The 26316-nt window shown below is 38.5% G+C and overlaps 3 protein-coding genes across 5 annotated transcripts; 2 read left to right on the forward strand and 1 right to left on the reverse strand.

The window, feature by feature from the left end:
• Positions 1-6615: 6615 nt before the first annotated feature.
• On the forward strand, positions 6616-8753 carry LOC110728213 (protein ABA DEFICIENT 4, chloroplastic-like). The gene is made up of 6 exons (XM_021907877.1): positions 6616-6942; positions 7452-7686; positions 7844-7944; positions 8098-8226; positions 8318-8406; positions 8511-8753. Exons 1-6 carry the CDS (start codon positions 6892-6894, stop codon positions 8665-8667), a joined length of 762 nt encoding a protein of 253 aa, XP_021763569.1. The 5' UTR covers positions 6616-6891; the 3' UTR covers positions 8668-8753.
• LOC110728212 (zinc transporter 5-like) lies at positions 8697-16210 on the reverse strand. 2 transcript variants are annotated; one of them, XM_021907876.1, is made up of 11 exons: positions 15534-16210; positions 13584-13776; positions 13415-13500; positions 13048-13132; positions 12609-12687; positions 12351-12481; positions 12172-12258; positions 11952-12064; positions 11020-11150; positions 10278-10437; positions 8697-9143 (listed from the first exon to the last, which is right to left on the reverse strand). In XM_021907876.1, the coding sequence occupies exons 1-10, from the start codon at positions 15581-15583 to the stop codon at positions 10325-10327; spliced, it is 1068 nt and encodes a 355-aa protein (XP_021763568.1). In that variant the 5' UTR covers positions 15584-16210; the 3' UTR covers positions 8697-9143; positions 10278-10324. The 2 variants fall into 2 exon arrangements, with proteins under 2 accessions (XP_021763568.1, XP_021763567.1); XM_021907875.1 differs by having other exon boundaries at positions 10324-10437; positions 15534-16209.
• A 1563-nt stretch (positions 16211-17773) lies between these two features.
• Positions 17774-24753, forward strand: LOC110728214. 2 transcript variants are annotated; one of them, XM_021907878.1, is made up of 9 exons: positions 17774-18323; positions 19361-19405; positions 19553-19682; positions 20051-20120; positions 20213-20261; positions 21517-21614; positions 21726-21864; positions 22034-22770; positions 24134-24753. In XM_021907878.1, exons 1-8 carry the CDS (start codon positions 17970-17972, stop codon positions 22178-22180), a joined length of 1032 nt encoding a protein of 343 aa, XP_021763570.1. In that variant the 5' UTR covers positions 17774-17969; the 3' UTR covers positions 22181-22770; positions 24134-24753. The 2 variants fall into 2 exon arrangements, with proteins under 2 accessions (XP_021763570.1, XP_021763571.1); XM_021907879.1 differs by having other exon boundaries at positions 24138-24753.
• The last annotated feature ends 1563 nt before the right edge of the window (positions 24754-26316 follow it).

Genomic DNA, 26316 nt, shown 5'->3' on the forward strand with positions numbered 1-26316 from the left:
GGAAGCCATGCGCCTGACATTAGAGTCACTTCCTGAAAGAAGGGGCAATGCTGTTTTGCGCCATGAAATTTACCGCCTGAGAATGACTAGATCATACAACAAAAAAGTACACAGGCGTCCACTCAAAGTGGGGACTTTGTACTTAGAAAAATGGAAGCAGTTTGTAGGGCTAATGAGTCTGGCAAACTAACTCCCAACTGGGAAGGACCCTACCGAATCTGTGAAGAGGTCAGGGACGGTACCTACTGTCTGGGAACACCAGACGGACAACCGTTGCCTCGAACTTGGAATGTAGATAATCTTAAGAAATATTTCTTTTGAATGATGTAAATAGTCAAGGGCTACTTAATAAAAGTTTGCATACTTAATATTCAATTTTGTACTAAGAGGGGCACGCCTACTAACAAACAGTCGGCTACTCTCCATACTCAGTTTTTATTCTTACTTAAGAGGGGCATGCCTGCTGACAAACAGTCGGCTACTCTCCATGTTTAATTTTTATTCTTACTTCAGAGGGGCATGCCGTCTGTACCTTTACAGTCGGCTACTCTCCATTGAGTATTTTACTCTATCTTCAGAGGGGCATGCCGCCTGTACCTTTACAGTCGGCTACTCTCCATTGAATATTTTACTCTATCACCATAGGGGCATGCCGTCTGGACATATAGTCGGCTACTCTCCATAGAAGAGGGCCGACTGGTTCCAAACACACAGCCACCCCCCTTATACTTAACTAAAAATGATCAGGGTCTGGCCGACCCTGTGCCTAAACAGGCGTCTACCCTCCTTTTACTTGGCACCTACGTTCACCAAGAACTAACCAAGGCCACAGGCCGACTGATCTGACCAGGCGCCAAGCAACCTGATCCAATCTTCAAAACTAATACGACCTGTCCCAACATCATAGCAGGCGTCCGGCGGCATCCCTCCGGATGAAATTCGTCGCAGAGAGCAGCTCCCTTTTGGGTGGAACATTGCTCTATAAACTAATTACACGGCACCTATACGACTGCCCCCAAGGGCAACCACGTAGCCGTTTTTGAGACAAGGATAACTCTATCACTAACCAAACCAGTGGTAGCAGTTGACATCTGAGTCAGATGACCGCCTGTATTACTTGGGATAAATGCAGGGGGTACCTCTTGAGTTAATAGCCAACAAACATTGGCGAATCAAAAGGTTCAGCCGGCCTCCGCCGCCTGGTACCTTTACTACTCAAGCAGGAATGACGGCGACTGAGTAACACCAAAGTTAACTCATAGTCACTCTCTCAAACTTAGTATGGAGCCTAAAAGGTATGAGTCGTCCGCCTGTTTTTAGCAAACAGGGGCTCTCAACCACTACTCCTTCTAGTTTAACAACCTATGAGTTAAAAGCCAACAAACATTGGCGAATAAAGGGGAACAACCGGTACCCACCGCTTGATACCTCTACTACTCAGTTACTTGGCGACTAGGTAACAATCATGTTTACTTGGTCACTCCTTAAAAATTTAGTATGAAACTAAAAAGGTGTTCATACAGCACCGGCTCACACTAGATTAAATATGGCGGGGAACAGTCGGCCTAGACGACCTAAAGTCTCTAGCCTAAAAACATGACAAGTAGGAAACCACTTTCCTACTTGGTTAATTTTATATGACGGAACCGTCTGCCTAAAGGGGATCCAGTCTTTAAAATGGTTCGAATACCGATTGGATAAATGGTCGACTGATCGTCTAGCCTGGAAACAGACAACCAGTCGTCCAGGGGCATAGGCGGCGTGACTAACTATCCGTACCTGTCTGCAACTATCGGCCATGTAAAACAGTCGGTATAGTGTACAATTGGATATCAGAATATTCAATACTTAAACAAATTTGAAGCAAAACAAAAAATTATGTAAAACAGTCGGTATAGTGTACAATTGGATATCAGAATATTCAATACTTAAACAAATTTGAAGCAAAACAAAAAATTCATTAAAAAGAAGCCGGTCATTAAAGACCGGCAAAATATTCAGAGCCCCGGCCCCCTGGCCGGGTAAATACAAACAAACTGCACGCAGGCCGTGGAAAGAAGACATAAAGCTTAAGAAGGGGGCAGATCTTCAGTATTAGCAGCTGCCGCCTGGTCAGCACTCTTCTTGCTGGACTCGGCTTCAGCTGCATCCTTCTTTGATGCATTACCCCCAAGCGGCACAAGCGCCACTACCGGCTGCTCCTCCTCCTCCAACGCCTCTTCCTCAGCAGCCGCCAACGCCTCTTCCTCGGCAGCCGCCAGGATCTCTTGATTATATCTATCAGAACACTGGCGGTACGTTTTTTCCCATGAGGCAAAGTCAGCATTGGGGAAGAGGCGGCCCCAAGTCATGCGCTGGATTTGAGCAGAGTCTTCCATCATCTCCCGGACCAGCTCTTTCTTTTCTTGCTCGGCCTTTTCCGAGAGCTCCTGAGTAAGACTCTTCTCCTGGGTCACCAGGCGTACCTTTACGCTCGCCAAGGATTTCTCCAAGGTTTCGTATGAGGACATCTTTTGGCGAAGAGGTCTTAGCTCGGCCTTGAGGTTGTTGATGGTCGCCTCCAACTCGCTATTCCTCTTCTGGGCCGCCTCTAACTGAGCCCGGATAGCGGCGGTAGCCTGCGCCTGATAATAAAGAATATCAATGGTCAGAACTTCATTTTGGGAAATTTGAAAACATTGCCTTATCACAGTCAGAGGCGGCCATAGCTTTTGCAGCCTTTACCTCTTTGTTCTTCCGGTCAAGCGGCTTGCGAAGGCCGTTCACTCGGAGCAGGGCCTAAGTAAAAAGGGGAACAGGCGTCAGTTTCCAAACAAAAAGAAAACAGGCGTCCTGGAATTCAAATACTCAAAAATATGCTAAGTATACCTCAGCAAGGACCCCTGCAATCCCGTCTAGGTCAAGGGTGCCGACACCCCTGACCGCCTCCCTTTCAGCTGGAGGAACGGCCTTGATCATAGACTTGGCCACCTCGACCAAGTCAGGCTCTTGAGGGCCGGCTGCATCAAGCATAAACAAACGGATTAGACCTAGTAAAGAAGGGAGCAAGTCTAAAATTTACAAGGACAATTTCATACTTCTAGGTGGCCCAGTTGGAGTTTTAGAAGAAGTGGTCGGCTGTTTCTCAGCCGCCGCATGTTTCCTGGCAGAACCAGGAGAGCTCGCAACAGTCGTCCTCCGGGCCTTGGGGTCCGGCTGTTGGGAAGAAGAAGCTCTTGGAGCGCCTGTCTAAAAAAGAAGAAAAGAGTCAGTATATGCATAAACACAACTCCAAAAAGAGGGTGAAAGGTTCGAAGCCCACCAAGGGTGCCCCCTTGTTGGGGGAGTCGGTTGAAGACTGTTGCATGATGGAGGCCCGCAACATGGCCGCCGCAGTCTTGGAGGCGGTAATTTTGCTCATGGCGTCCGCTGCAAAAAACAAATAGCAAAGTTAATAAAAGTCATAACAAGAAATGCACGGAACAACAGAGTATTCGACAGGCCGGCTACCTCTTGAGCACCGACTGCTGAGGCCACAGGCGGCCAAAAAGTACTCGTCGTAGAGCCATTTGAAGCTCGGGACGCAGTGCAGGGGTACTTGCTCTCGTACCCCTGAAGTAGAGTTCACCTTCGACTCTACTTTGAAGAGTCCTTTATCTAGGATCTCTTTCTTAGCCTTAGGGGGAACAGGCGGCATGCTGCGGCCGCCTGCAAGAAGGGGCGGATTCCTGTTCCACCTGTTGAAGCGCTTGTTCAGCTCTGTGTCTGAACTCTCAATGATGAGGAAGGTGCTCCGCCAGTCCTTCCATTTGTTTGCTTTACCTCTCGTCATGAGGTAGCCCCTGTGGCTCGTCAATTGATACCAGCCGGTACCGCCTGCCTTAGGGTTCTGGCTGAGGTAGTTCATGTGGGCGAAAGCCTCGAAGCTCGGCTCCACCCCGTGCAGTTCGCACCCGGCCACATAGCCGAGTACGTTGACCCAGGAGTTCGGGGCTAACTGCCATAACCCCAACTCATACCCATCCAAGATCCGCTGAACAACTAGATGTAGTGGGAAGCGCAGCCCAGCCTTGATGGCCGCCTCGTAGCAGCCAAAGCAGGCGCCATCATAACTGGTACCAGCCGGCCATACGACTGTGTCTTCTGGATCCGGCACGAACACTAAAAAGTCGGGGCCCATCGTGTGGTTTGCGATAAAGCTCTCCACTTTCTCTTGCATGGCCGTGATCCAGCCCCGAGGTACCGTGCAGTAGTAGGGGGGTATTTTGTTCTCGGTGAGAGGCGGATGGCTCCGCCCAATCGTCCCCCTTCTCAACTGCGTGAGAAATCCTCGCCTCTTGTAGGCGACTGTTTTTCTCTTCTGTGTCCAGGGAAGCATGGCCAGAAGAGCTAGACTCGGATCGTCCTCTGACGAGTCCGAAGAGGACGACTCTTCCCCTCTCCCGGAGGGGCCCGCCTCCTCTCCTTTAAAAGGAGCAGGAGAGAATGTAGAATTGTCAACTGTAAAATGGGAAGGGGTCACTTTGACTCCTCCCTCAGAACTGCCGGCTTTCAAGCCGCTTTGTTTCACTTCCACATCTGGCGCCTGGTCAGATGTTTCACTAATCGGCACCCTGTGGGAGGAGCCGTCTGAGTTTGAGATCCTGGCAGTCTTTTTTGTTCTGGCCATCATGCTCTGCATAGACACAAATACAGTCGGACTTTGTATAAAGGGCAAAGATGGGTCCAGAAAAGGGCAGGCGGCACTCCTAGTCCTAGATTCAGCCGTCCCCGGTGACCGGCTGATCACTAACCTAGGTCGTGTCGTGTGCTTCCGTGGTGCCATTTCAAAAAAGAATAAAGTAAAGAGAAAATTAAGAGTAAGAGAACCGACGGTTACCTGAACGAGTGACGATTGATGAAGTTCTGAAAATCCTTTGCAATCGGCTTGTCAGAGCAGGCGGTAGGCAGAAAGGGTCCAAAATGTCAGAGCAAGTTCAGGGGTCCGAATGTTCTCTCACAAAGTTTTCAAGTGTGAAAATGACCGAAGTCAACACTCCTTTATATAGGCGAAGTGAGAAGGCGAAGGGTCACTTCCAGAATTCAAAATTTGGGCGGGAGAATCTCTCGGCCTCTCGCCGACTGACACCTGTAGCAGGCCGTCGCCTGTTACAGGGCGATACCTGTCACAGGTAACACGTGACCAGTCACGTGCCACCTGTGAGGGGCAAATGATTAGGGGATTTTTCCCCACCAATCACCATCTGACAAGTGGACCAATCAGGTTCCGCCATGTGTCCGTCACATGGGCCAATAGGAGCCTGCCACGTGTCAAGCAATGATCCGTCCACTATGGACCAATTACGACACGACACGTGTCCTTCCCATGACACCTGGGATAACCGGTCACCTAGGCCCAACTTCCGAGGGAAACCCAATCAGCCCAAGGTTAACCTAAACCTAGATTGACACGTTTCCAGAGGTTATAAATACCTCCCTTAATCCTCATTAAGGGAGATTACGCTAAAACGCAGATTACACACATTAAACACTCTCACCTAGAGAGACCCAATCACTTTAATTTCCGCATTAATTACTCCTTAATCAAGTACTAACTTGACCGTCGGAGGCGGATCTCCAATCATCCGGAGCATCCGTTTGTTTTGCAGGTACAGGCGTCCGGTTCCAGTCTCGGAATTGTAACTCTCCCGCAAGACATCAGAAAACCCCGAAACACACCCCATTTACTCATTCTTACCATATCATTGTTGATACCATGTCAAACTATCAATTCAATCAAAATTGTACATATTGTATGTAAAGAAAGGACATCGTTATAGCTAGAGGTGATCAAAAATTCGGGCCGACCTTAACATCAAATCTCACGTCCAAATCCGCAAAAAGTGACGGGCTTATCGGGCCAAAGTGAGTTTTTTCGGACTGGGTTTGGATTTTTAACTCAAGAGTGATTTTGACTTGTCCAAACCCGCACTTTTTTGGACCGGACCATAATTGATTACCTCTAGTATAGAATTTCCCACATTTAGCATAGAGCTAGCAAAAACTGACACGACACGAACCGAACACGGAAAAAACGGGTTAGTGTCAAGGGTTTTCGACACGTTTAATTAAACGGGTCAATATGACACAACACGTTTAATTAAACAGGTTGGGTTAGTGCTGAGATTCTCAACACGAAATTAACACGACCCAACCCGCCTAATATAAAACCCAATAATTTATGGAACTATTGATAAATATATTGAATAAAACTAGTATTTTTTCAATTCAACACGACAACACGACATGAACCGAACCTGAAAAAAGTGGGTTAGTGTTAAGGATTTTCGACACGATTAATTAATTGGGTCAACACGGCACGATACGTTTATTATATGGGTCGGGTTAGTGTTGACCTTCCCCAACTCGTTTAATTTCCGACACAAAAATGAACACAAAACACGACACGACACGTTTTCGAGGGCTAATTTAAGCATGGCAATAAACAATTAGCAAGCAACTTTTATAATCCAAAAAAATTGGAACAAAATAGGAGAGACAAACAAACAAAAAGGAGCCCACATGGGAATGACTGAATGAGCAGTAGTATGATTCATGAATCAACAGAAGTCATGACAAATTTAGTCAGTGGAGCACTTACCTTACCAGGGCCTAACAACATGCCAGCCTACCCTTCTTTTTTCCTCTATTGGGAGGAAGTTTATCTACTTTCATCACCCATTACCCTTTTTTCCTTTTTTTTCATGAATCATCAATCATGATTATGTCAAATTAATTCACAGTTCTATATTTAAGCTATATTTCATCATAAATGTATAAGTGGGTACTACTTTTCTTCATTTTTGCTAACTTCACTATTCATTATACTTTCTGGGTCTTTTGGAATTAGTGCTGTTTTTTAAATTTTTGGGTATGGCTTTTTCTTCCTGCTTTGCCTTTCATCCTCAGCTCTCTTCTTCCAAGGTACCCACTTTCTTTTTTTGACTTACAAGCTTTTTAATTGACTTCAATTTTATATCCCAATCATCAAATTTTGAATTCAATTGTTTCTGATGTTGTGCTCAAAATTTTGAATTTTTTTGCTGTTTGCATCGTCAATTTGTTCATAATTTTGCTGAATTTCATCTGGGTGTTGATCAATTTAACTTCTTTTAGTATGTAGTTTTGGTTTCTGAATAATTCATGAGCATTTTTTGGTGATTAAAAACAGAATATTCACCCATTGATTTATTTGATTATGCTATATATGCTTGGTTTGCATGCAAAGTAGTTGAAACTTGAAAGCTGAAAAATAGCAAAGATTTAACTGCCTCTAATCCTCTATAAATCAGTGGCAAAAATGATGCATTGTTAATGTTTTAGTGTGAATGAAGCTCAGAACCACATTATTTATTGAATATTACAGTGATGTGAAATGTCAGTCAATTTCTTTAGTTTTGTCCAATTTTATGATTTAAGGTTGTTTGATGTAGATTGATGGCCGCGTTCTAGTACTTAAAAGCCATGATAAGGCGGGAATAAATCCGAGTTTAGTTCTTTCTCATCAGGGTGTGGGCACTGAAATTTTTAGACAGCAAGCGTCGAAGTCTAAGCTAAGACCTGAGATAAAGCATGATTGGTGTTTCCTTGGAGGGCTTAAAATTGATATTAGACCGAAAGTAAACAAATTTGTGTTTTCGCGGAAGAATTCTGGAGTATGCTATTCTTGTAAGCTTTCTCTTCTTAATCCCGAAAATGCTGGTTTGCTCAAAGCCTGTAACACATGATCATCAGTTATATCCTTGTCGTGTTTATAGCAGTAACAATCTTAGGTTTGGAGTTTCGACTTTTAACCCAATTCAGCATACTTTGCATGTTATTTCAGGGTTGCCGAATCCTCAAATTGCTACCAGTGCATTTACCATAGGGACAGCAGCTGTCCTCCCGTTTTACACTCTTATGGTTGTTGCTCCGAAAGCTGAACTTGTAACTTCTCTGAACTTACTGAACATGTATGAAAATCTTTTCTTGGTGCAATAGTCATCGCTAAATATTCTAAATGAATGTTACACCAAGGAAAGTGTTATTTTGTGCTCTTCTATTATGTGTATGACAGTATGATTACTGAATATACCGCAGACAAAAAAGACCATGAAAAGTAGCATACCATATGTTGTGTTTGGACTTCTGTACGCATATCTTCTGTACCTTTCATGGACACCTGAAACTATAAGCTTGATGTTTGCCAGTAAATACTGGTTACCCGAGGTTAGTTTGTTTGGCATTAACAAATTAACGACAGATTCAAATACAAAACTAATTTATATTCACAATTTTGCATTTTATGGATGATATGTAGCTTCAGGGTATAGCGAAAATGTTTTCCAGTGAGATGACATTAGCATCAGCATGGATTCATCTGTTGGTAGTGGACCTCTATGCTGCTAGGTCTCTTCTTCCCTCTCCTCTGCTTACTCTAGTAGTCTAGATTATGGTGTTCTATTATAATCAGGCGTTGATTAAAATCTAACACACTCCTATTTTGTGAACAGGCAAGTTTATCATGATGGTCTACAGAACGAAATCGAAACCCGGCATTCAGTCTCAATGTGCTTGCTTTTCTGTCCAATTGGAATCCTAAGCCACTTGATCACATCGTCACTGACCAAACCTGCTGAGAAAACTAGACATACAGATACTATTATCTAATTTTTCAGAACTGTATTTTCAGGCATTCGTGAACTAATGTATTACTCCGTAGTTAAATGTGCAAAGGAAAATGCTGTCAAGTTTTAGTTCTCATTCATACATCATGCCATGCAATACAAGAAACAGGAAAGAGATGCAAAAATAAAATCACTTTCCCTTTTCCTTATTGTCAAGAGGAAAAAATGAACTACAACTACGTTTTCTAGTTGAGTATATGTTGCTCCACAGCCAAGTCAATATTCTTCATACGCTGCATATTCCCGAACTACTAAAATATCTTTCCAACAAGTAGCTCCCAACATTGACAGACCAACATCAATTTATCTTGTTTGATCTCACAGGTCAATTTTCAAGCCTCCAAGCTTTGCCTATAAAAAACACTGACATTTTCTTGAAATTCACCATCTGAATTACAACATCAAGCTCCCAGTCCCAGCTAAATTCTTCTGGCCTAAATTAGGTATCTACAATCTCGGCTGCACAAGTAGAAATGACTAGTTAGCAAAGCTAGCTACTAAATGTAAGAAAATAAATACAATCAAACGGTTTAGGAATCGCTGCACATTTTTTTTAACGCAAAATGAAAATAGCATATATTACATTACGGGGGACTTAAACCCCAATAGTAAACAAACATAAGGATAGAGTTTGGAGATGAAAGCTAGTAGCAATCAACAAAAGATAGGACTTAAATTATACAATGCCAGCCAATAGTACGCAAAAAACCAAATAGAAGAGACAAGCTAATAGCTATCAGTAGGCGCAAAAGGATAGCTAATAACCAAGCAGCAAGTCCTAAGGAGAGTAATCCTCAGGAATCTCTGTAGCATAGACATCAAATATTCCATTAGGAGGGAAGTAGTGAAGCTGAAGGGGAGCAGATTGGGCTAATCTAATGGCAGCCATGCTGTGAGCTAGAAGATTGACTGTTCTCTTGGCATATAAGATGATGACATTCCAGTCCCTGCGAAGAAGCTTAGCAACATCCATTATAATGTTGCCAAGATCGCTGTCTGCGTAAGTCTGCGGGTTCTCCAGCATTTTCTTAAGATCCTGAGCATCGGTTTCTAGTTCAAGAAGCCTAATTCTTCTTGCCCATACTTTTTTCAGTATTGTGCTATAATTCAAACTAAGTTGTACTACAACAACTAACTACATAGCCTACATTTAGTCTCAGGGCCCATACCCAAGGCCCAACATCACTTCCCAGTTCACACACACTCCCCCACCTACCCCCTCTCCCCCCCCCCCTCCCCCCCCCCTCCCTCACTTTACACTCTCCATTCCCAATATGATCAAGTCAAAAAACTAATTCACCAAAATAAACCGATTAATATACTACTCCCTCTGTCCCTATTTTTTTTGCCCCATTTGACTGTGCGCGGTCTTCAAGACGCGTTTTAAAACGTCTATATCTTTATTTCCATATACTTAAAAATTATAAAAACATGATATTAATAAAATATACAATGACACGAATCTAACAAGACCACTCATGACTATATCATCTTTTATAGATTAAGGTAAATTATGGTCAAAAGTTTTCAAAGTTTGACTCAAAAAAATGGCAATGGAGCAAAAATATAGGGACAGAGGGAATAGTATATAACCATAACCACATCTTAGCTGATTAGCGAACTTCCAACATGATCATACTTTAAGTTGGCAGTGATGACATCTGAATCTGATCCTCCTCAAATAAATTCTCTGAAGGTTCTAGAGTTTGATGATCTCGCCTCGGACGTTCCAAAGAAGTTGCTTCATATATCCCTGTAGAGTGTAGACATTAAGTAACAGTTTAAAGATAAAGAGACAATTAAAAGCACAAAACCCTTCTCTCTCTATGCACACAACATTCAATAAACTTGTCACACTCAACCTCAAACTATATAGATAGCCAGAAATAAAAAGATGGAGCAAAGCTTCCCTTCTCATCCAAACCCCCCACCCCCACCCCACCCCCACCCAAACACACACACCTGCTCCAAAAAATAAAATATAACAAATTCTCTTATCCTCATCATTTCCCAGCACATGAAACACAAGCAAGATACCAAGGCCTGGTGCCTGGAGAAACCTTGTTAAAGCAAGAGCAAAAACCATGTTTACTGATAGCAAGTTTCATTAACAGCAAGACATGAGAATTGAGATATGCTTGTTACTGAGAGGAAATACAAAAGTCCCTTTAAGTTAACCAAATTGGAGATATCCAATAAAAAAGACCCGTCTATAACTTTCACAGCTCAAAATCTTATAATTAGAGAGATTTGACTTCAAGATATCATTATTAGAGTTCCTGGATCATCATTTACTACTAAAACTTGAACATTTGATAAAAGTTATAACACATACCAAAACCCAGAAGTGCGCAGCAAATAATGAATCCTGCCAGAGAGAAGTCCATTTTGTACAAAATCTCCAATACAATGATACATCCTCCAGCTACCATAAGGTGTTTAGGAGAAGAAAACACCATGTGCAACCTACACAGACACAAGGACTTCATCATTCATTTTTATAGTTCCATCAGTACACAGTGATTAGAGCAAGGATTTAAAAAAACACCATTTAAGAAGAAGAAACTTTACAGAAACATACCAATATTCAAGAGATATATCAGTTTCTTGAAAAATACAATGGAAAGTTATTGGAGAAGTGAAAGCAAACAAACAGGACAGGTTCAAAGTGCAATGTGTTTTCACTTTTTAGCTACCAAAACATGGTATTCGGGAAAACTTCAATATTTACTTGAGGCCTCACATCTTAGTTCACCTTTATTTTAGGTCAAATTAAAGCTCCTCGATAAAAAGTTGAGTAATTATCAGAAAAGAAAGGTAAGGGAGAATTTTATGAACATAATATGCTGTATTTCATATCATGATCATGACATGATCCAAAATTCTACTCCTTTCATCCTTTCAAAGTGTGACTTGACTTTTGATCATCACATTAGAGGAAGCTCCTAAAACATTGGGCCTTCTTTTGGGTAGGTACAGAATAAAAGCCAATTGAGAGCTTTACACAACACTATAGCCAATACATCAATAAGATAAGAAATAATGTGACAACGTCACCAGAGAACAATGATGATTCTCAGCTAAAAGTTATAGGAGCAAGGTAAATACAATTAACTGCTGTGACCTAGAGAGACCAAACCCTATATAAGTCTATATCTGCAAGGAGGCACAGTTTTAAATATATGATAGATCCAATTACATATAATGCACAACAAACACCAACAGCAGAAATCTATAAGGAGAATAATAGAATAGCTGGCTAGGTACCTCTCTTCTGCAATATTCTCAACATAGGATATCAATATCACTCCAAAAAGGATGGTGCTTATGTAAGGCCACGTGGAAAAGGGAAGATCCCTATTGCTATCAGGAGCTGTCCCCTGAAGCTCAAAACAATATCATCATTAAAATCCAAACGAGCACATAAGTTGGAAATTAGTAATTAGAGAAAAAAGAACATGATGAAAGTAGACTGAATTCAGAATACCAGAATCACATCCCACATGGCAACAGGAAACATGAAGCATGTAGCAGAAGCAATGGTAATGGCATGAAGGCGCCTCTTAAGCTGATTCTGAGATACATAGATAGAAATTTAAGACAGTTTTGTTTTATTAATAGCAGGTTGAGCAAATTAAACTGCATATGTATAAAGTAGATAGAAACCTTAATTGAAATACGCCGTGCAATCACTCTTCTGAAAGCTGATAATATTCCTGCCAACATAGGAACAGCCATTTCCCTCATTCCCAATACCTTTTCCTTCTGAGCATCGGAACCCAGATTCTCTCCCGATGGTAATCTATGGTTAAGTTCACAGCTTAAATTTTTAATAATTTAAAAGGATAATAGCAAGAACAAAACCAGGGCAATATTCTCTCCCTTCCCATGGGAGAAATAGGAGCCTATGTACCCAAAGGATATAAAAAGGAGAATAAGTGGCCATGGCCCATCCTTGAGATAAGAAGTAGAGGGAAGCTATCATTGCTATCAGTCCACCAACCTGACAAAAACATACAGCATTTATATTACCCAAGACACAGTCACACAGGTTACATTCAATTTCATTACTGAATGTAGATTATACCACAGCCTAATAAAATCGACAACCTGCATCTAATTTGTAAACTTTGATGCAATTGCTTCTGAAAGACACAATGTGCAACAAGAAAATGCAATTTTTCTATCACACAATCACATTCATTAAATCAAGCTTCAAAGTGACCAGTTTTTTTTTCCCCTAAAATATCTGTGGCAATAGACAGGTCAAAGAATATAATATTACCAATTCAAGCTGCCATAATTGGGAAAATAAAAACATATGGAAATAAGATGACAGAGACAGTTAGAAGCTTGGAGCTACCTTCTTCCAGATATGACCCCTACGCCCATATAGAACTGCAGATAATACTCCAAGTACAGCACCTGAGTACTCTGCAAGAATTGCTCTGAGTTGAACAACTGTAATTGTTAATTAACTTCTCTCATAGTAATACCATATGCGGAAAAAGGACACAAGCAACATATATAGAAACAATATTGAAGAATTAACAGGAAAATGTTAAAAACAATGACAGCTGGGAATATTAAGTTCATTATCCTGGTCCGTTAAAGGATGCTATCAACTGATACTTCCCTAGAAAATAAAAAAGAATTGAAGAGGGGGGGGGGGGTTCACATTCCAATCATCGCCAATGAAGTCATCATAAGTAGACAATAAGAAATCATACCGAAGAGGGCCACATGCTTTGACTCCTTTCACCCAAAGGATGAAATACAGAGCTGTTATGGCTCCATTTATCACAGATGGAACAATCTGGAAGATGTAGTAAAATCCAAATTTTAGATTAAATGGTATTAGGAAGCAAAGATTACATGTTTGTTTCCTTGTTGCCTAACCTGTGTGTTGGAAAGTGGCCTTCCTCTCCAAGGTTTTTGCAAAACTAGAAACATGATGGATGATGGAACCAAGCAACTGAAGATATATAGCACAACCGAAGATTCTGACTGAGACAAATAATGGTACATGGAATAGATTGACCATATTCGCATAAAGTTCCCGGTGAAATGAATTATTCTAAGAGGAGTTTGCCTGTGAGAAAGCATATCATTGGAAATTAATTTATACAATGGAAGTGGCAGCAAAAGGGATAAAATACTGGTAAAAACACTACATGAATTATAAAGATAAAGTTACAACCTATTGACCTTAATGATGCTACATGAAAGATGAAAGTACAAAAATGGTTTGATCTTAAAAGCAATTTGAGTTCTTTTATGCTAGCAGCAATACCAGCAGAATCATGACTCACATCCTACGACCTACGTTACTCATAATCGCGACACGGGGTAATTGTGTCAAACACGAGTACTTTTCCAAGTATCTGACTTGGCTACTGTCTGAAGAATCAAGAATATCCAAAATTTATAGCTTAAAATGAAGTGCGCAGTGCCGATACTGATATCCTTATGTTGGGGATCCGACATGGGTACTTATGGTGAAATGAAGAGTTTGAGTAACATAGCTCACAATCTACTACAGATCACATAAATCATAGCTACTCAGATTAGAAAATTATGTCCTCAGATATCAGAAACTACTGATGCAGCCCTCCGTATCATTAAATGAAGATGTAACCCATACTTTCCATGTCAGTTGGATCCCATTGGCATACATACAGAAAGATTCATGCTTGACTGACCAGAACCCCAACGCACCCCATCCCTAACCCCAACAGATACACACCAACAACAACTTAGAAAATTATACTATAAGGAATTACATAGAGACTTTATCAATAATACGAGGACTACATCCCATGGGGGAGCCCCAGAATTTAATGCCAGCTTTTCTATTACTAAGCTTTCTTTTGACCAACTAACTTGTGATTACCAGTCCAGCTTCACTTTCAGTCTGGGGTATTAATTTTTAAGTGGACTTTAGTTAAACATGAATCAAAACATTGCCCCTCTGGCAAATAACACAACAACACCTTGTACTGTATGTCACCACATCCCAACCCAATGTAATATACAATGTAAACATCACCGGCGTCTATACACCTCCAAATTTAAAGCCTAACCAATCCATTTACCTCTATTCCTTAATTTTGAACCTCACTGATCCGTTCTCTTGTCTGTAGCTCTTGGCCTTGGAAAAAATTTCTAGTACATTGTACACCCCCTTGTTATGTCCCCTTTTCTATATCGGACAGATCCTTATAATAGTTCATGTTAGCCGACCCCAAATCATTTTGGGACTAAGGCTTTGTTGTTGTTGTATATTGTACACCCCAAGGAACTCCTTCCATTAACGTCATTATTGACTCAGACAACAAAACCCCGAAAAAACAACATATACTGTAGGAAAAATACAAGAGATGTTTATCAAACCAGCAAAATCCAATCAAACAATCTATTCTCACTAATGGAAGTAAACATAATTGTATGCAAATCAGCTCAAATGAATGGCTCCTTCATAAACTCAAATAGTTCATCCCATCTTAAGTAAGTAAAACTTACAAGTTCCAGTCAATTCTAACCTCCAAAGTAAGACAAAATCAATGCTCAAATATAGAAAATTCCCAGATAAGCTCAAACTCCCAATTGAGTATCACAATATACTATCCATTTCCAAATTTATTAATCATCAAAATACTTCAGAAAAAAATTCTGATCTAGGGTCTTGAAGTTCAACATACCCAAATAATGTAATCGATTAAATAACATTAATTGAACAAAAATTAAACAAAATCACAGAAACCCAAATGCTAAACCAATAACAAGCGCGGAAATTAGGGTTCTAAATTCAATACAAAAGTAATAAAAGGGACTGAAAGTTAATTTTACCTGGAATAAACTGAGTAACGATCCTCAGAAGTTGGCTTAGGAGACATCATCTTGTTGAACCCCAGAAAATAAACAATTTTAATTCTAAAATAAAATGTAGAGTGTGAAATTTAACACAAATTAAGTGAAACAAAATCCCTATTTTACATCTTCAAAGCCATGAATGGTTGCTTTGATTTGTTTCTCAGGCATCTGGGCACGAGTTAAGTCTTTGAAGCACGAACTTAGGAGTTGAGTCTTTGAAGTCGTTGGACCATTTCATAAATTTTGTGTTCTTTGGCATGTGGGCTAGAATTATGTTTTATATTGGTGTTGGGATTTTGCGTTTACGGTGCGTTTGGTATATGGAATGGGAATAGAATTTTAAGATGACAGGCGTAAACTGTGTGGTCAACTTGAAAAATTATGGATGATTGATTGATAATTCATTGGTTTTTTTTTTTTTTTTTTTGATTGAATTGTTTGAATCGTGATGGAAATATATCGGGAGTACACCTTTATAATGCAAATATTATCTATTTTGTTTTACTCATCAATGGTATTTTTGGTAATTTGCTCATTTCCCAATTAACACCCCTAGGTACTGATCCAAATGTTTCTCATTCTCAAATCCACCTTCATTTTTCATTCCCACACAACAAACATGAGAATTATTTCAAGTTGTTAAAATTATCATTCCAAAAAAAATAAAAATAAAAAATAAAAAAATCTCATGAAACATGTTCAAATTAACTGCATTCCTTATTTATCCTAGTAATCTTACAAAGTGACTCCTTAGTAGTGGTGTAGCCGTGTAGGGTTTTGAAATGGAAAGATCTAGTCTAAAGTCAAAGAAATTGGTTAAAAATAAAATTGGATTGGATAAATATTGATTTTGGATGAATTTATATTGGATTGGAATAGTTTCATTATTTTTTAGGTAAATTCCACACCAATAACTTCTTTAGGAAAAATATCATATACGTAGTACATTATCAACATAAGATTTTTATTACTTATTTTTGTTAAGTAAATTACCTTGATAACCAATATTTACGTAAGAACATCAATCAATAACTATATAAATTATTGATTGATAACTATTAATTATTATATAAAATATCACCAAAATATAATTTAAAATATATTGATATCTAAATAGAGTTCGTATCAGGAGAAAAGTTGAATAAGAAATAATATGTTGTCGGAATGATATGTAATAATATTATTTTAGGTTGCACAGTTTTGGATGAAATTATAGAGTAATTTTAATAGTGTGTACAAAGAAAATTTATTCGCAAGGTTAATACATAACTTTAAAATTTTACATTTAGTTAACAAGAAAAATAACACTTTAGCAATACCACACCGAAATACATAAAATAACCATATGCTCAAATGCTTAATTTTAAAGTACATATTTAGCTAATGTTTAGTAAATGTTTCGGTAGTTTAATTCACACTAATTTTGCCATTTTTTTACATTGATTAAAATAGTTGTAAATTCCACACCAATTCCAATTTCGGATGATTCTCTAAACTAAGCTTAACTATGAAATTAATTACGAAAGAAGACGCGTGACAAAACTATTTACCAAACTAAGCTTCCAGGTTAAAGCGCTGTCTTGGACAGCATTTTACATGTTAACTTTTTTTAAAAAAAATTCTTAATTTTTGATTTAAATTAAAAAAAAAAAAAAATTACACTAAAAACGCTGACCAATGTAAATTTTTTTTTTTTTTTTTTAATTTTTAATTTGTACCTCCTCCTCCTGCCATAATCTCCCTGCAACAAAAGTTTTTCAATACCCCATAAGAGAATCAGTAACTTTTTTGTTGAGTTGTTTAAGAATTTGAGACATGTGTCTGCTAATTCCTTCGGTGGGTATTTCACCATACTCTTCTTCTTTAGTTTTTTTTTTTCTATCTTCATTTGCTGCATTAGGTTACTGTTGAAGTTGAAGAAATTTGGGTTTGAGAAGAGAAGGTACTGTTGAAGTTGAAGAAATTTGATGATTCATAAATGATGACGAGCTAGTTGCTGCCGCTGATTTTCTCAAGGATTTGAGCATCGAAGACGCCATTTTTCTCTGCAAATGTTAAACCCTTGGTAATAGTTTTTATTTATTTATTTGTTTTAAATCAGAGTCAGCGTTTTTAGTGTAAAGTTTTTTTTTTATTTATTTGTTTTAAATCAGAAATGAAGAATTAAAAAAAAAAAAAGTCAACATGTAAAACGCTGACTGAGGTAGCGTTTTACACTTTAATATTTTATTTAAAAAAAAAATTCAGGGATGAAACGCTGTCCGAGACAGCGCTTTACGCTGAAAGCTTAATTTGGTAAATAGTTTTACCATGCGTCTACTTTTGTAATTAATTTCGTAGTTAAGCTTAGTTTGGAAAATCATCCTCCAATTTCTATCACAAACTCACAATTAGCTTAGTTCCTACATAAAAATGGCAGCTACAATCTGTCTTCCTTCATTTTCTCTCTCCAAAATCTTCCCACCATCCACTAAAATGACAGTAAAACCCCTAGCAATGCTCAGCTCAACTGGGTACAAAATGGGAGTGCAATACGAGCTGAAACAAGGACAGAATCGTCAGTTTCACGAGCTCTCATCTGGGTTAAAAATGGAGGTAATTTCCCAGAAGAAACAGAAAAGGAAAGAAGATGAAGAGGAGAGAGAAAGTCCGCCGCTTGTATTTGTCCATGGTAGTTTCCATGGTGCTTGGTGTTGGGCTGAACATTGGTTGCCGTTCTTTTCTCATCATGGGTTTGACTGTTTTGCCCTCAGCTTGTTAGCTCAGGTCAGTACTCTTCTCAATTTTTGGTAATTTAATTTTGAGATGAATTTTGGCTTCGTTCGTGGCTTAAAATCATGAAAATTGAAAAGGGTAATTGTATAGTATACTTATTTTTTAGCTTATACGTATAATTCATAGATTATATTGGCATCTTGATTCTTGTAATTTTTGGTGACGATTGTATTATTATTAGTTTGATTAAACTGTTTATAATAACAATTGTGACTTGTACTAATGTACTGTTTCTTTTGCCTTACTTGAATATAAGTGGGGTGTATATGGTGTATGTATTAGGTTTGAGTTTGTTGCATATGGTGCATTTGCACTTATGCAAGTGATTAATCAAAATTCTAAAATATATGTATGCCCTGTCAAATCCGTTAATCCGTGGCACGAAAGTAAAATACTGCATTTGATCACTGGGATTGTGTTAAATTTTAGCTTATTGAAAGCTGATCATTGCATATCAAAGGGACAATGTAGAATGTTAGATTAGTATAAAAGTATGTTGTTGGGTCATGGGTGATAGGCCTGATAACAGGTCAAGCTGAGGTCAAGGTCGGGGTAGCTTTGCTTTGAACACTTACATTCTACATGAGTTATACCTCAGCTCGAGCCTAGAATGAAACTCTTTTTAGCTCAGGAAAAAATTTCAATTTAATTTTCAACTCAAGTTTTGCAATGAGAATAATAAAATGCATTAATATACTGATGTTACAAGATTGCTAATATCAAGTTTTTGCTAATACTTATAGACCTCATAAGTATTGTGTAAAGGCAAGTCAAATGTATAGTACAAAATATTAAATACTTAAAGAAACTCAAGCCAGCTGAATAGCTTATGTGCCTGTTAAGTTGAGCTTAGTTTGCTTATATACTCCGTATTATTTTCTACCTAAGCTTAACTAATTTGAAAGCGCTCTAGGCTCTTATCACCCCTAGGCATTGGATAAGAAAAGTAGGGGATCCTCTCTTCCATCACTAAGCTTGATTGGTTGCTGAAGTGAATCTTTGCTGATGTGATTTCTGCTTTTGGCCAGGGTGAAAGTGATGCTCCTGCTGATAAGGCTGCTGGCACTCTCCAGGTAATGCATTCCCGGTTCCTTTCTCCTCTCTATCCCCTCTGCTGAACATCTGAAGTTTTCCAACTGCGGCTGTCTAATCTATGAAAGCTTATTTTGCACATCTTGATGAGGCCATCTTACTATTCTGGAATCTGTATTGCTCAGTAGACACATGCAGCTGATGTTGCACACTTTATCAAGAAAGAACTTACATCTTCTGCTGTTTTGGTTGGACATTCATTTGGAGGTCTTATCGTTCAATATTACTTATCAAGCCTAGGAAACAAGCAGATGTTAGGTTGTTTCATGTTCCCTCCTTTAGTACCGTCTTTTGTTTCACATTATGTATGAAATCTTGAAGATATAGTGATAGTGTCTTGTTTATTCAAATTTGAAAGATGAAACCCAGCTGTCTCTTCTCTGGAGATGTTGTGATGATGTTGCTTTGATAATAATGTTCCTAATATTTGAGAGCATATATTAGAAGCTAGCTGAAGAAAGAGTCGTATCCTTATAAAGAATCAACGTGCATGAAATTTCCTAGCTAGGAAATTAAACAAACTTTACTTCCCAACAGAATTATTCACTTGCAAGGTGGTAATTGCATGTTCCATTGAATAGAATATGATTAACTATCATTCTAATACTTACGACCTTTGTTACTAGATATGAGCAATCAACACCCAGATCTTGCGAGAGCTGTACTTGTTTGCTCTGTGCCACCATCGGGTAATAGGTGATGATTTTTCCTTCCCCTCTCGATTGTATTCTTTTATAAGCTATCTTTTCTAAATATTCTTATAGTATCTTGTGACTTCTGTTGTGTAGTGGCTTAGTGTGGAGATATCTCTTTTCCAAACCAATTGCTGCTTTCAAGGTATTGCCTTCTCTTAGTATTTGTTTACTGGTCTTTGCCTGCTTCTTAGGCTTTTTATTGATTTAATTCAATCATTATACGCTGTTAAAATGATTGTCAGAAACCAGAATTATAATAGTTTTTTTTTTTATATAAAAAACCTCATAAATCATGGTCATGCTGTCATGCATGCTTAAGTTTTTTTTTCCTTTCCTATTAGGATCTCTAAACCCCCCTCCCGAGTTGATGACTGTGCCTTTTTTTTGTTTTTTTGACAAATGACTGACTGTCTGTAGTTCTGTACCTTTGCATAATGGTGTTTCACAAACTGTTTAGTTAAATATTTTTAGTATCAGAAGCACCTGTTAGAAAATCTACAATACTCATAATTTACTTTGTACTCCATAATTCGTGTAATATGTATTGCTGAAACTTACAGAAAAAGTTATTGACTAGTGGAAACACTTGTTCTTAAAAATTTCAGTTTAACATTTTGAAAATTTTGCAATGAGACTTTCTATTACAATATACAAACCATGGGTCAAATCTGCTGTTACAGTGAGCTAGAAAAGTAATTACCTCCAAAATTCTTATTGAAAGGATGCAAGGATCAAGTTTTTGTCTAGGATGACAGTATCTTACCTTCCTAGTTTGGAGCAACTCAGAACTGATGTTGTAGTTGAGGGGAATTTCATAGCTCAAAAGTTCTTCTGAACTTGTGCATCAACTTATTGAGCAAAATTATGGCGTAATTTAAAAAAAAAAAAAAAAAAAAAAAAAAAAAAAAAAAAAAAAAAAACACCTTGCTCCACCCTTGGACAACCAATTCTAATTTCAAATCTGCAGAATGCTGCTACAAATTGTAGTACAAATGATTAATGGGGTTGGGATTGGTCCAATGCTTCATTGGTGTCTGCATGCCAGATGCCACCTCCTAGGTCCATCACTCATCACTCTTCCTCCCTGTAATCTGACTATATTGCCTATCTATGCCAAAACTACTAGTACCTTTGTCAGGAAAAGATGTACTTAGTGTTTGTCAACTACAAAGTTCCTTACTACAATTTTACTGGTCATTGCTATCCCTATCTCAATTATCAATTTTAACTGGCCTGTACTGATATTTGGTCCACCTTATTCGAGTTACAGAAAAACCACTTTGTTAAATTTAGTTGGGTGACCATTCTGCCAATGCCGCTCTCCTTTCAAACCCCAAATGTGTCAATGTGATGCTGTATAACGATGAGAAATCTTAGTTACATTCTACTTTTGGCAGGTTACTCGCAGCTTAGCAGCAAAAGCTTTTCAGACCGATTTGTCACTTTGCAAGGAAACATTTTTCTCCACGCAGATGGACGACAACCTGGTCCAAAGGTTAGCTGGATAGTTTGCCTTATTGTACATGCTTGTTATGCACACTCCATGTGATATCCAACTTAGCTTTACATTGTGTATTTAAGACTTCAACTTTGACTGATACTCCAGGTATCAAATGTTGATGAAAGAGAGCTCAAGGCTGCCTTTGTTTGATTTGAGGAAGCTAAACGCTTCCCTTCCTGTTCCTTCAGTGCCTGAGTCTTCTGTTAAAGTTCTCGTTGTGGGTGCAAGAGATGACTTCATAGTGGTATAATTGTTTTCTAGATGCTCCTTAATTTTCACGTCATCCCTTATAATCCACATTCTACACTAGATGATATGCACCTAGGTCTTCCGCTTTTGCTGGTTTTGTTTCTTGTTCTTTGATTTTATTGTCATTAAGAATGTGGGATGATTAATATTTTATATCCTTGTAGGATGCCAAAGGGCTTGATGAAACGGGCAAATTCTATGGTGTCTCTCCCGTCTGCGTGGATGGTGTTGCACATGATATGATGCTGGATTGTTCTTGGGAGAAAGGTGCCAATGTTATTCTTTCCTGGTTAAGGACTGTTGACTCCTGAGACAAGGGATATTTTTTTGTTGAGGATTATTTTAGTTCAGTGGCTTCTTAGAAGCCCAGTGAGTTGTAATTAGTCACACATTGCATAGTAAACTTTTTGTTCTGGAATTTTATTTTTGGTAACCTTCTATCGGTGTTAATTGGTTCTAACTCTGGCCAAGAACTATGTGTGTAATACCCGTCGTAATTGCTTTAAATGATGGATTTGCCAAATCCTTTGTTTAGGAATCCAAATAATTTGACGCCTACTAAACCTCTTTACAACTTGGATTTGTAAATTACTTAATTTACCATGTCATCTCAAATTCTCTCTCCTCTCTTACTTACTCTCCTCTCCAGCTTTCTTCTCCTCTGATTTCCAATTTCTCTCTCCTACGGTTTGGTTTTGATTTTCCCTCTCCTCCATTGAAGCAGATTTGTGAGACCTCTCCTCCATTGAAGTAGATTAGTGAGCTCTTTCCTCCATTATAGCTCTCTATCCTGCGTGGAAGTGTACTTTCGATTATCAATTGAAGCAGCAGCGCGTGTGAGCTCTCTTCTCCTCCGTAAGACCGGCTTGTGAGCTTTATCCTCCATTGAATCAGCTCTGAGGTAGAAATTTTTTGTTTAATCGATTATCAATCTCATAATCTAGGGTTTATCGATAATTGCGGGCTTTTTTCGCCTTTTTTTCAATTTTTGTTATAGATTTAGTTGATTTCTGTGTTTAAGATTGTGTTTTTGATTTGATTGCTTGATTTGTTCTTTAATTTGCGTTTTTGAGTAAAAGCTAAAACAGAAAGTAAACTGCTAGTTTAAGCGCCCACTAGATGTTCGATGAAATGCTAAAGTGAGAAATTGTTTAAAAACCAGTATCTTTCCTCTAAATTTGTTGTTCTTGAGCTGCCCTTTTTTTTAAAAAAATTTTAATGAATGAACTTTGTGTAGTACTGACCTGAATGTTTCAAGTGGAATTTTGTATAGTTTGTGTAGTATACTTTTGAGTAAATTTGTTGTTCTAGAGCTGCCCTTTTTGAGTAAATTTAAGTTTGCTGATGTTTTATTTGATAAATTGGGTAGGATTCCTTCTTGCTCTATCGCCTTTTAGGACCCTTTCTGTCTAGTAAGAAGTGATGGATTCACTTATTTCTAGCCAGCCTAAGTAATTAGTTTGCTTACATTAGTATCCATGACAAAAAATTTCCTTTGATCCTAATTTGCCCATTTATTCTGATGCATTTGTGGTGAGGATTTATGGTTTATTACCAATGTGTTACATGGCAAAGAGCAAGTTAGTTCATAGAAGTTTGTGATTGGCAATTTTAAGATGTTACATTTTTGTCTAGTAAATGACTAATCTAATATTTGATAATGCAGACAAATACTTTCTTGTGGATTTGGGCTTTTCAAACTGTGAGGGATTTTTAGCTCCTTACAAAGGGACCAGTTATCATTTAAACTGTTATTTTTTATTGAATAATCTTAAATGACTAATGTAATATTTGATAACTTAGTTTAGATCTTTCATTTTCTGTTCTTTCATTCTCTGTTCTTTCATTTTGAATGTGTGCTTGAATATCTTGTATGGAGTAATTCTGAGAGTCAATGATAATTGTTGCTTTTTTATTCTGTTGTTCAGACTTCTACCTCTGTTCATGTGACTTTAGTGGACTGCGGTGGTTAGGACTGGGCATTATTAACCTAAGCATTGTTTGACAGTCTCTCTATGGCTTTCTATTCTGTATATCTTACTTCAACCTGTTCATAGTGCTCCGTTAAATTGCGAGTTTTAGTTCCTATAATTTATGCCTTCTATTAGGTTCATTTTGATTGAGATGTGTTGTTAGATGTTGCTGCAACCAATTGGTTCTACTGTTGGATGTCGTTGCTAGCTAATCTGAATCTAGTTGTGTTTCTGAATTTCATTTTCTGCTTATAGTTTGCCTTAAATTGATTTTGATTATTGGTAATGTAGGAAGTTCTCCAAGCCACTGCATATCAGAACAAATTCATTGAGAATTGGGACAATATTTGTACTTTGTTTGCATCGGATAGAGCAACTGGTGACGGAGCTGAGCATCATGATGAGGCTGCTGCTGCAATGGACACCGAAATTGAAGGGGTTAGTACCTCCAAGAATTCTTTCGGAGGATCAAACAAGAGGCTTAAGAGAGATCATCTAGCAGATGCAATGAGGTGTTTTGCAGAGTCGTTCAAGAAGTATGTGAGCAGAGCGCAAGGGCCACCGAAACCAAGTTCACAAGAGATCTACGAGGTAGTTTGGATTGTACTTGGGATCTCGCGTCACCAAGTCCTAAAAGCTGTGAAAAGGTTCATGAATGGGACGGCTGATGAGTTTGAAATGTAAAGAAATCTACCAAAGGGGGGAAAATTAGATTGGGTTTTATTATTATGCATTAATTATTAGCATCTTTATGTAGATGTTAGTGAACTAAAACTACTAGCTAGATGTTGATATGTTGTCTTTTTGTTCAGAGTTTGCTAGCAAAATGTACCTTGGATTGAAATTCCTTGTATTGCCTAACAACTATTAGAATTTGAAATTCAGGATTTGAAATTGCTTGTCTTGCCAAACAACTTTTAGAATTTGAAATTCTCAACTTTCCCAAACACAAGACTTGGAATTGAAATCTAGAAATTGAAATTCTGAAATTGAATTCAACTATTTGAAATGAAATAAGTGTATCCAAACGCAACCTAAAAGAATTTAATATACTACTCATACCAACAAGATGCAACTTTCTTTTACGGAGCCATATGCTAATATATTTCTTAGTTAATCGTGTTGTGCATGAGTGAGGACAAATGTGCCGGAAGGACTCGTGTTGGTGTGTGAGGACAGTTGTTGGCCCTTAATGCGCATTCCGTGACAATAGGCCTCACCCTGATTTGGGGTCGGGGTGTTACAATGTGTACATTGTGATAAATGCAAAAATCATAGTCTATGAATGAGTTGAATAGGTATTCATGAGTAATTGATTGCATGATTTCTTTAGCATAATCACTGCATCAACAATAGAGGATAGTAACCATTAATACATCGGGATGTACCTAGCTCTCGGTAAACCTTTTCCAATGGATTTAGAATTCGCTAGATGAACAAATGTGCATAAAAATAGTCTTGTCGGTCCTTGTCGCATTAATTTCGAATAACGGAGTAGTTAATGCCTTAGTGGTATGCCTATTACTTGACATGTTCCTTCCTCGCCAGAAAAAAAAATGACGCATATGTAAATAATATATTACGTAGTAGAACATTAGGAAAAGTTGTCACTTTTAAAATACTTAAATTCAATAATATGTTCTATAACTGATTGATGGAAATAGCTTGTACCAAATTGGGTTATTAACGCGAAAGTATCCTTTTTATAGGGTATTTTCATTTTTACCACCTTCAAATAATGACTTTGTCGAATTTACCACCTCCAAAAAAAAAAGATTTACTTTACCACCTCATAAAAAAATAAAACATCAGTTTTACCACCAATCACCTCCAACTAACGGATTCCGTCCATAAATCCGTTAGTGGGGCCTACCTTGCACACGTGTCGCCATATTATTGGGTAAGTTTTTTTAAAAAATTAAAAAAATCCCCATTAATCAACCGGTGTTGCTGCCACCGTCAGGACCCCCACCGCCGACCAGCCACGACCAGCCCCCACCACCTAACCGCTACGACCAGCCCCCACCACCTAACCGCTACGACCAGCCCCACCACCGCACCGCACAGCCACAACCACCTTTCCACCAATTTTTATTTATTTTTTTGCTCTATTTTCTCGAAAGCCACAACAATGGCGTCTCTTCCAATGGAGTTAATCACCTCCATTCTTTTCGATTACCCACTAAATCACTACTTCGCTTCAAATGCGTTTCCAAGGCTTGGCATTCCTTAATCAATCAACAGCACCCATTTAATCAGTCTTCATCTCGCTCATTCTCTCTCCTCTGACCGTCGTCTTCTTATCCTCAACCATGGAAGTCACCTGGAATCGACTCCATTGAAGTGGGGTTCTGAGCTTGATGCAAAAAACGATTGACAAGGTTTGATTTACCCAATTCTTTTTCTGGTTTTGAGGTTTCGATTTGTGGGTATTGTAATGGATTAATTGCTTTGGTTTGTAGAAATGTTGATGA

The sequence above is a fragment of the Chenopodium quinoa genome, unplaced genomic scaffold (genome assembly GCF_001683475.1).
Source record: "Chenopodium quinoa cultivar QQ74 unplaced genomic scaffold, ASM168347v1, whole genome shotgun sequence".
Lineage (NCBI taxonomy): Eukaryota > Viridiplantae > Streptophyta > Magnoliopsida > Caryophyllales > Amaranthaceae > Chenopodium > Chenopodium quinoa.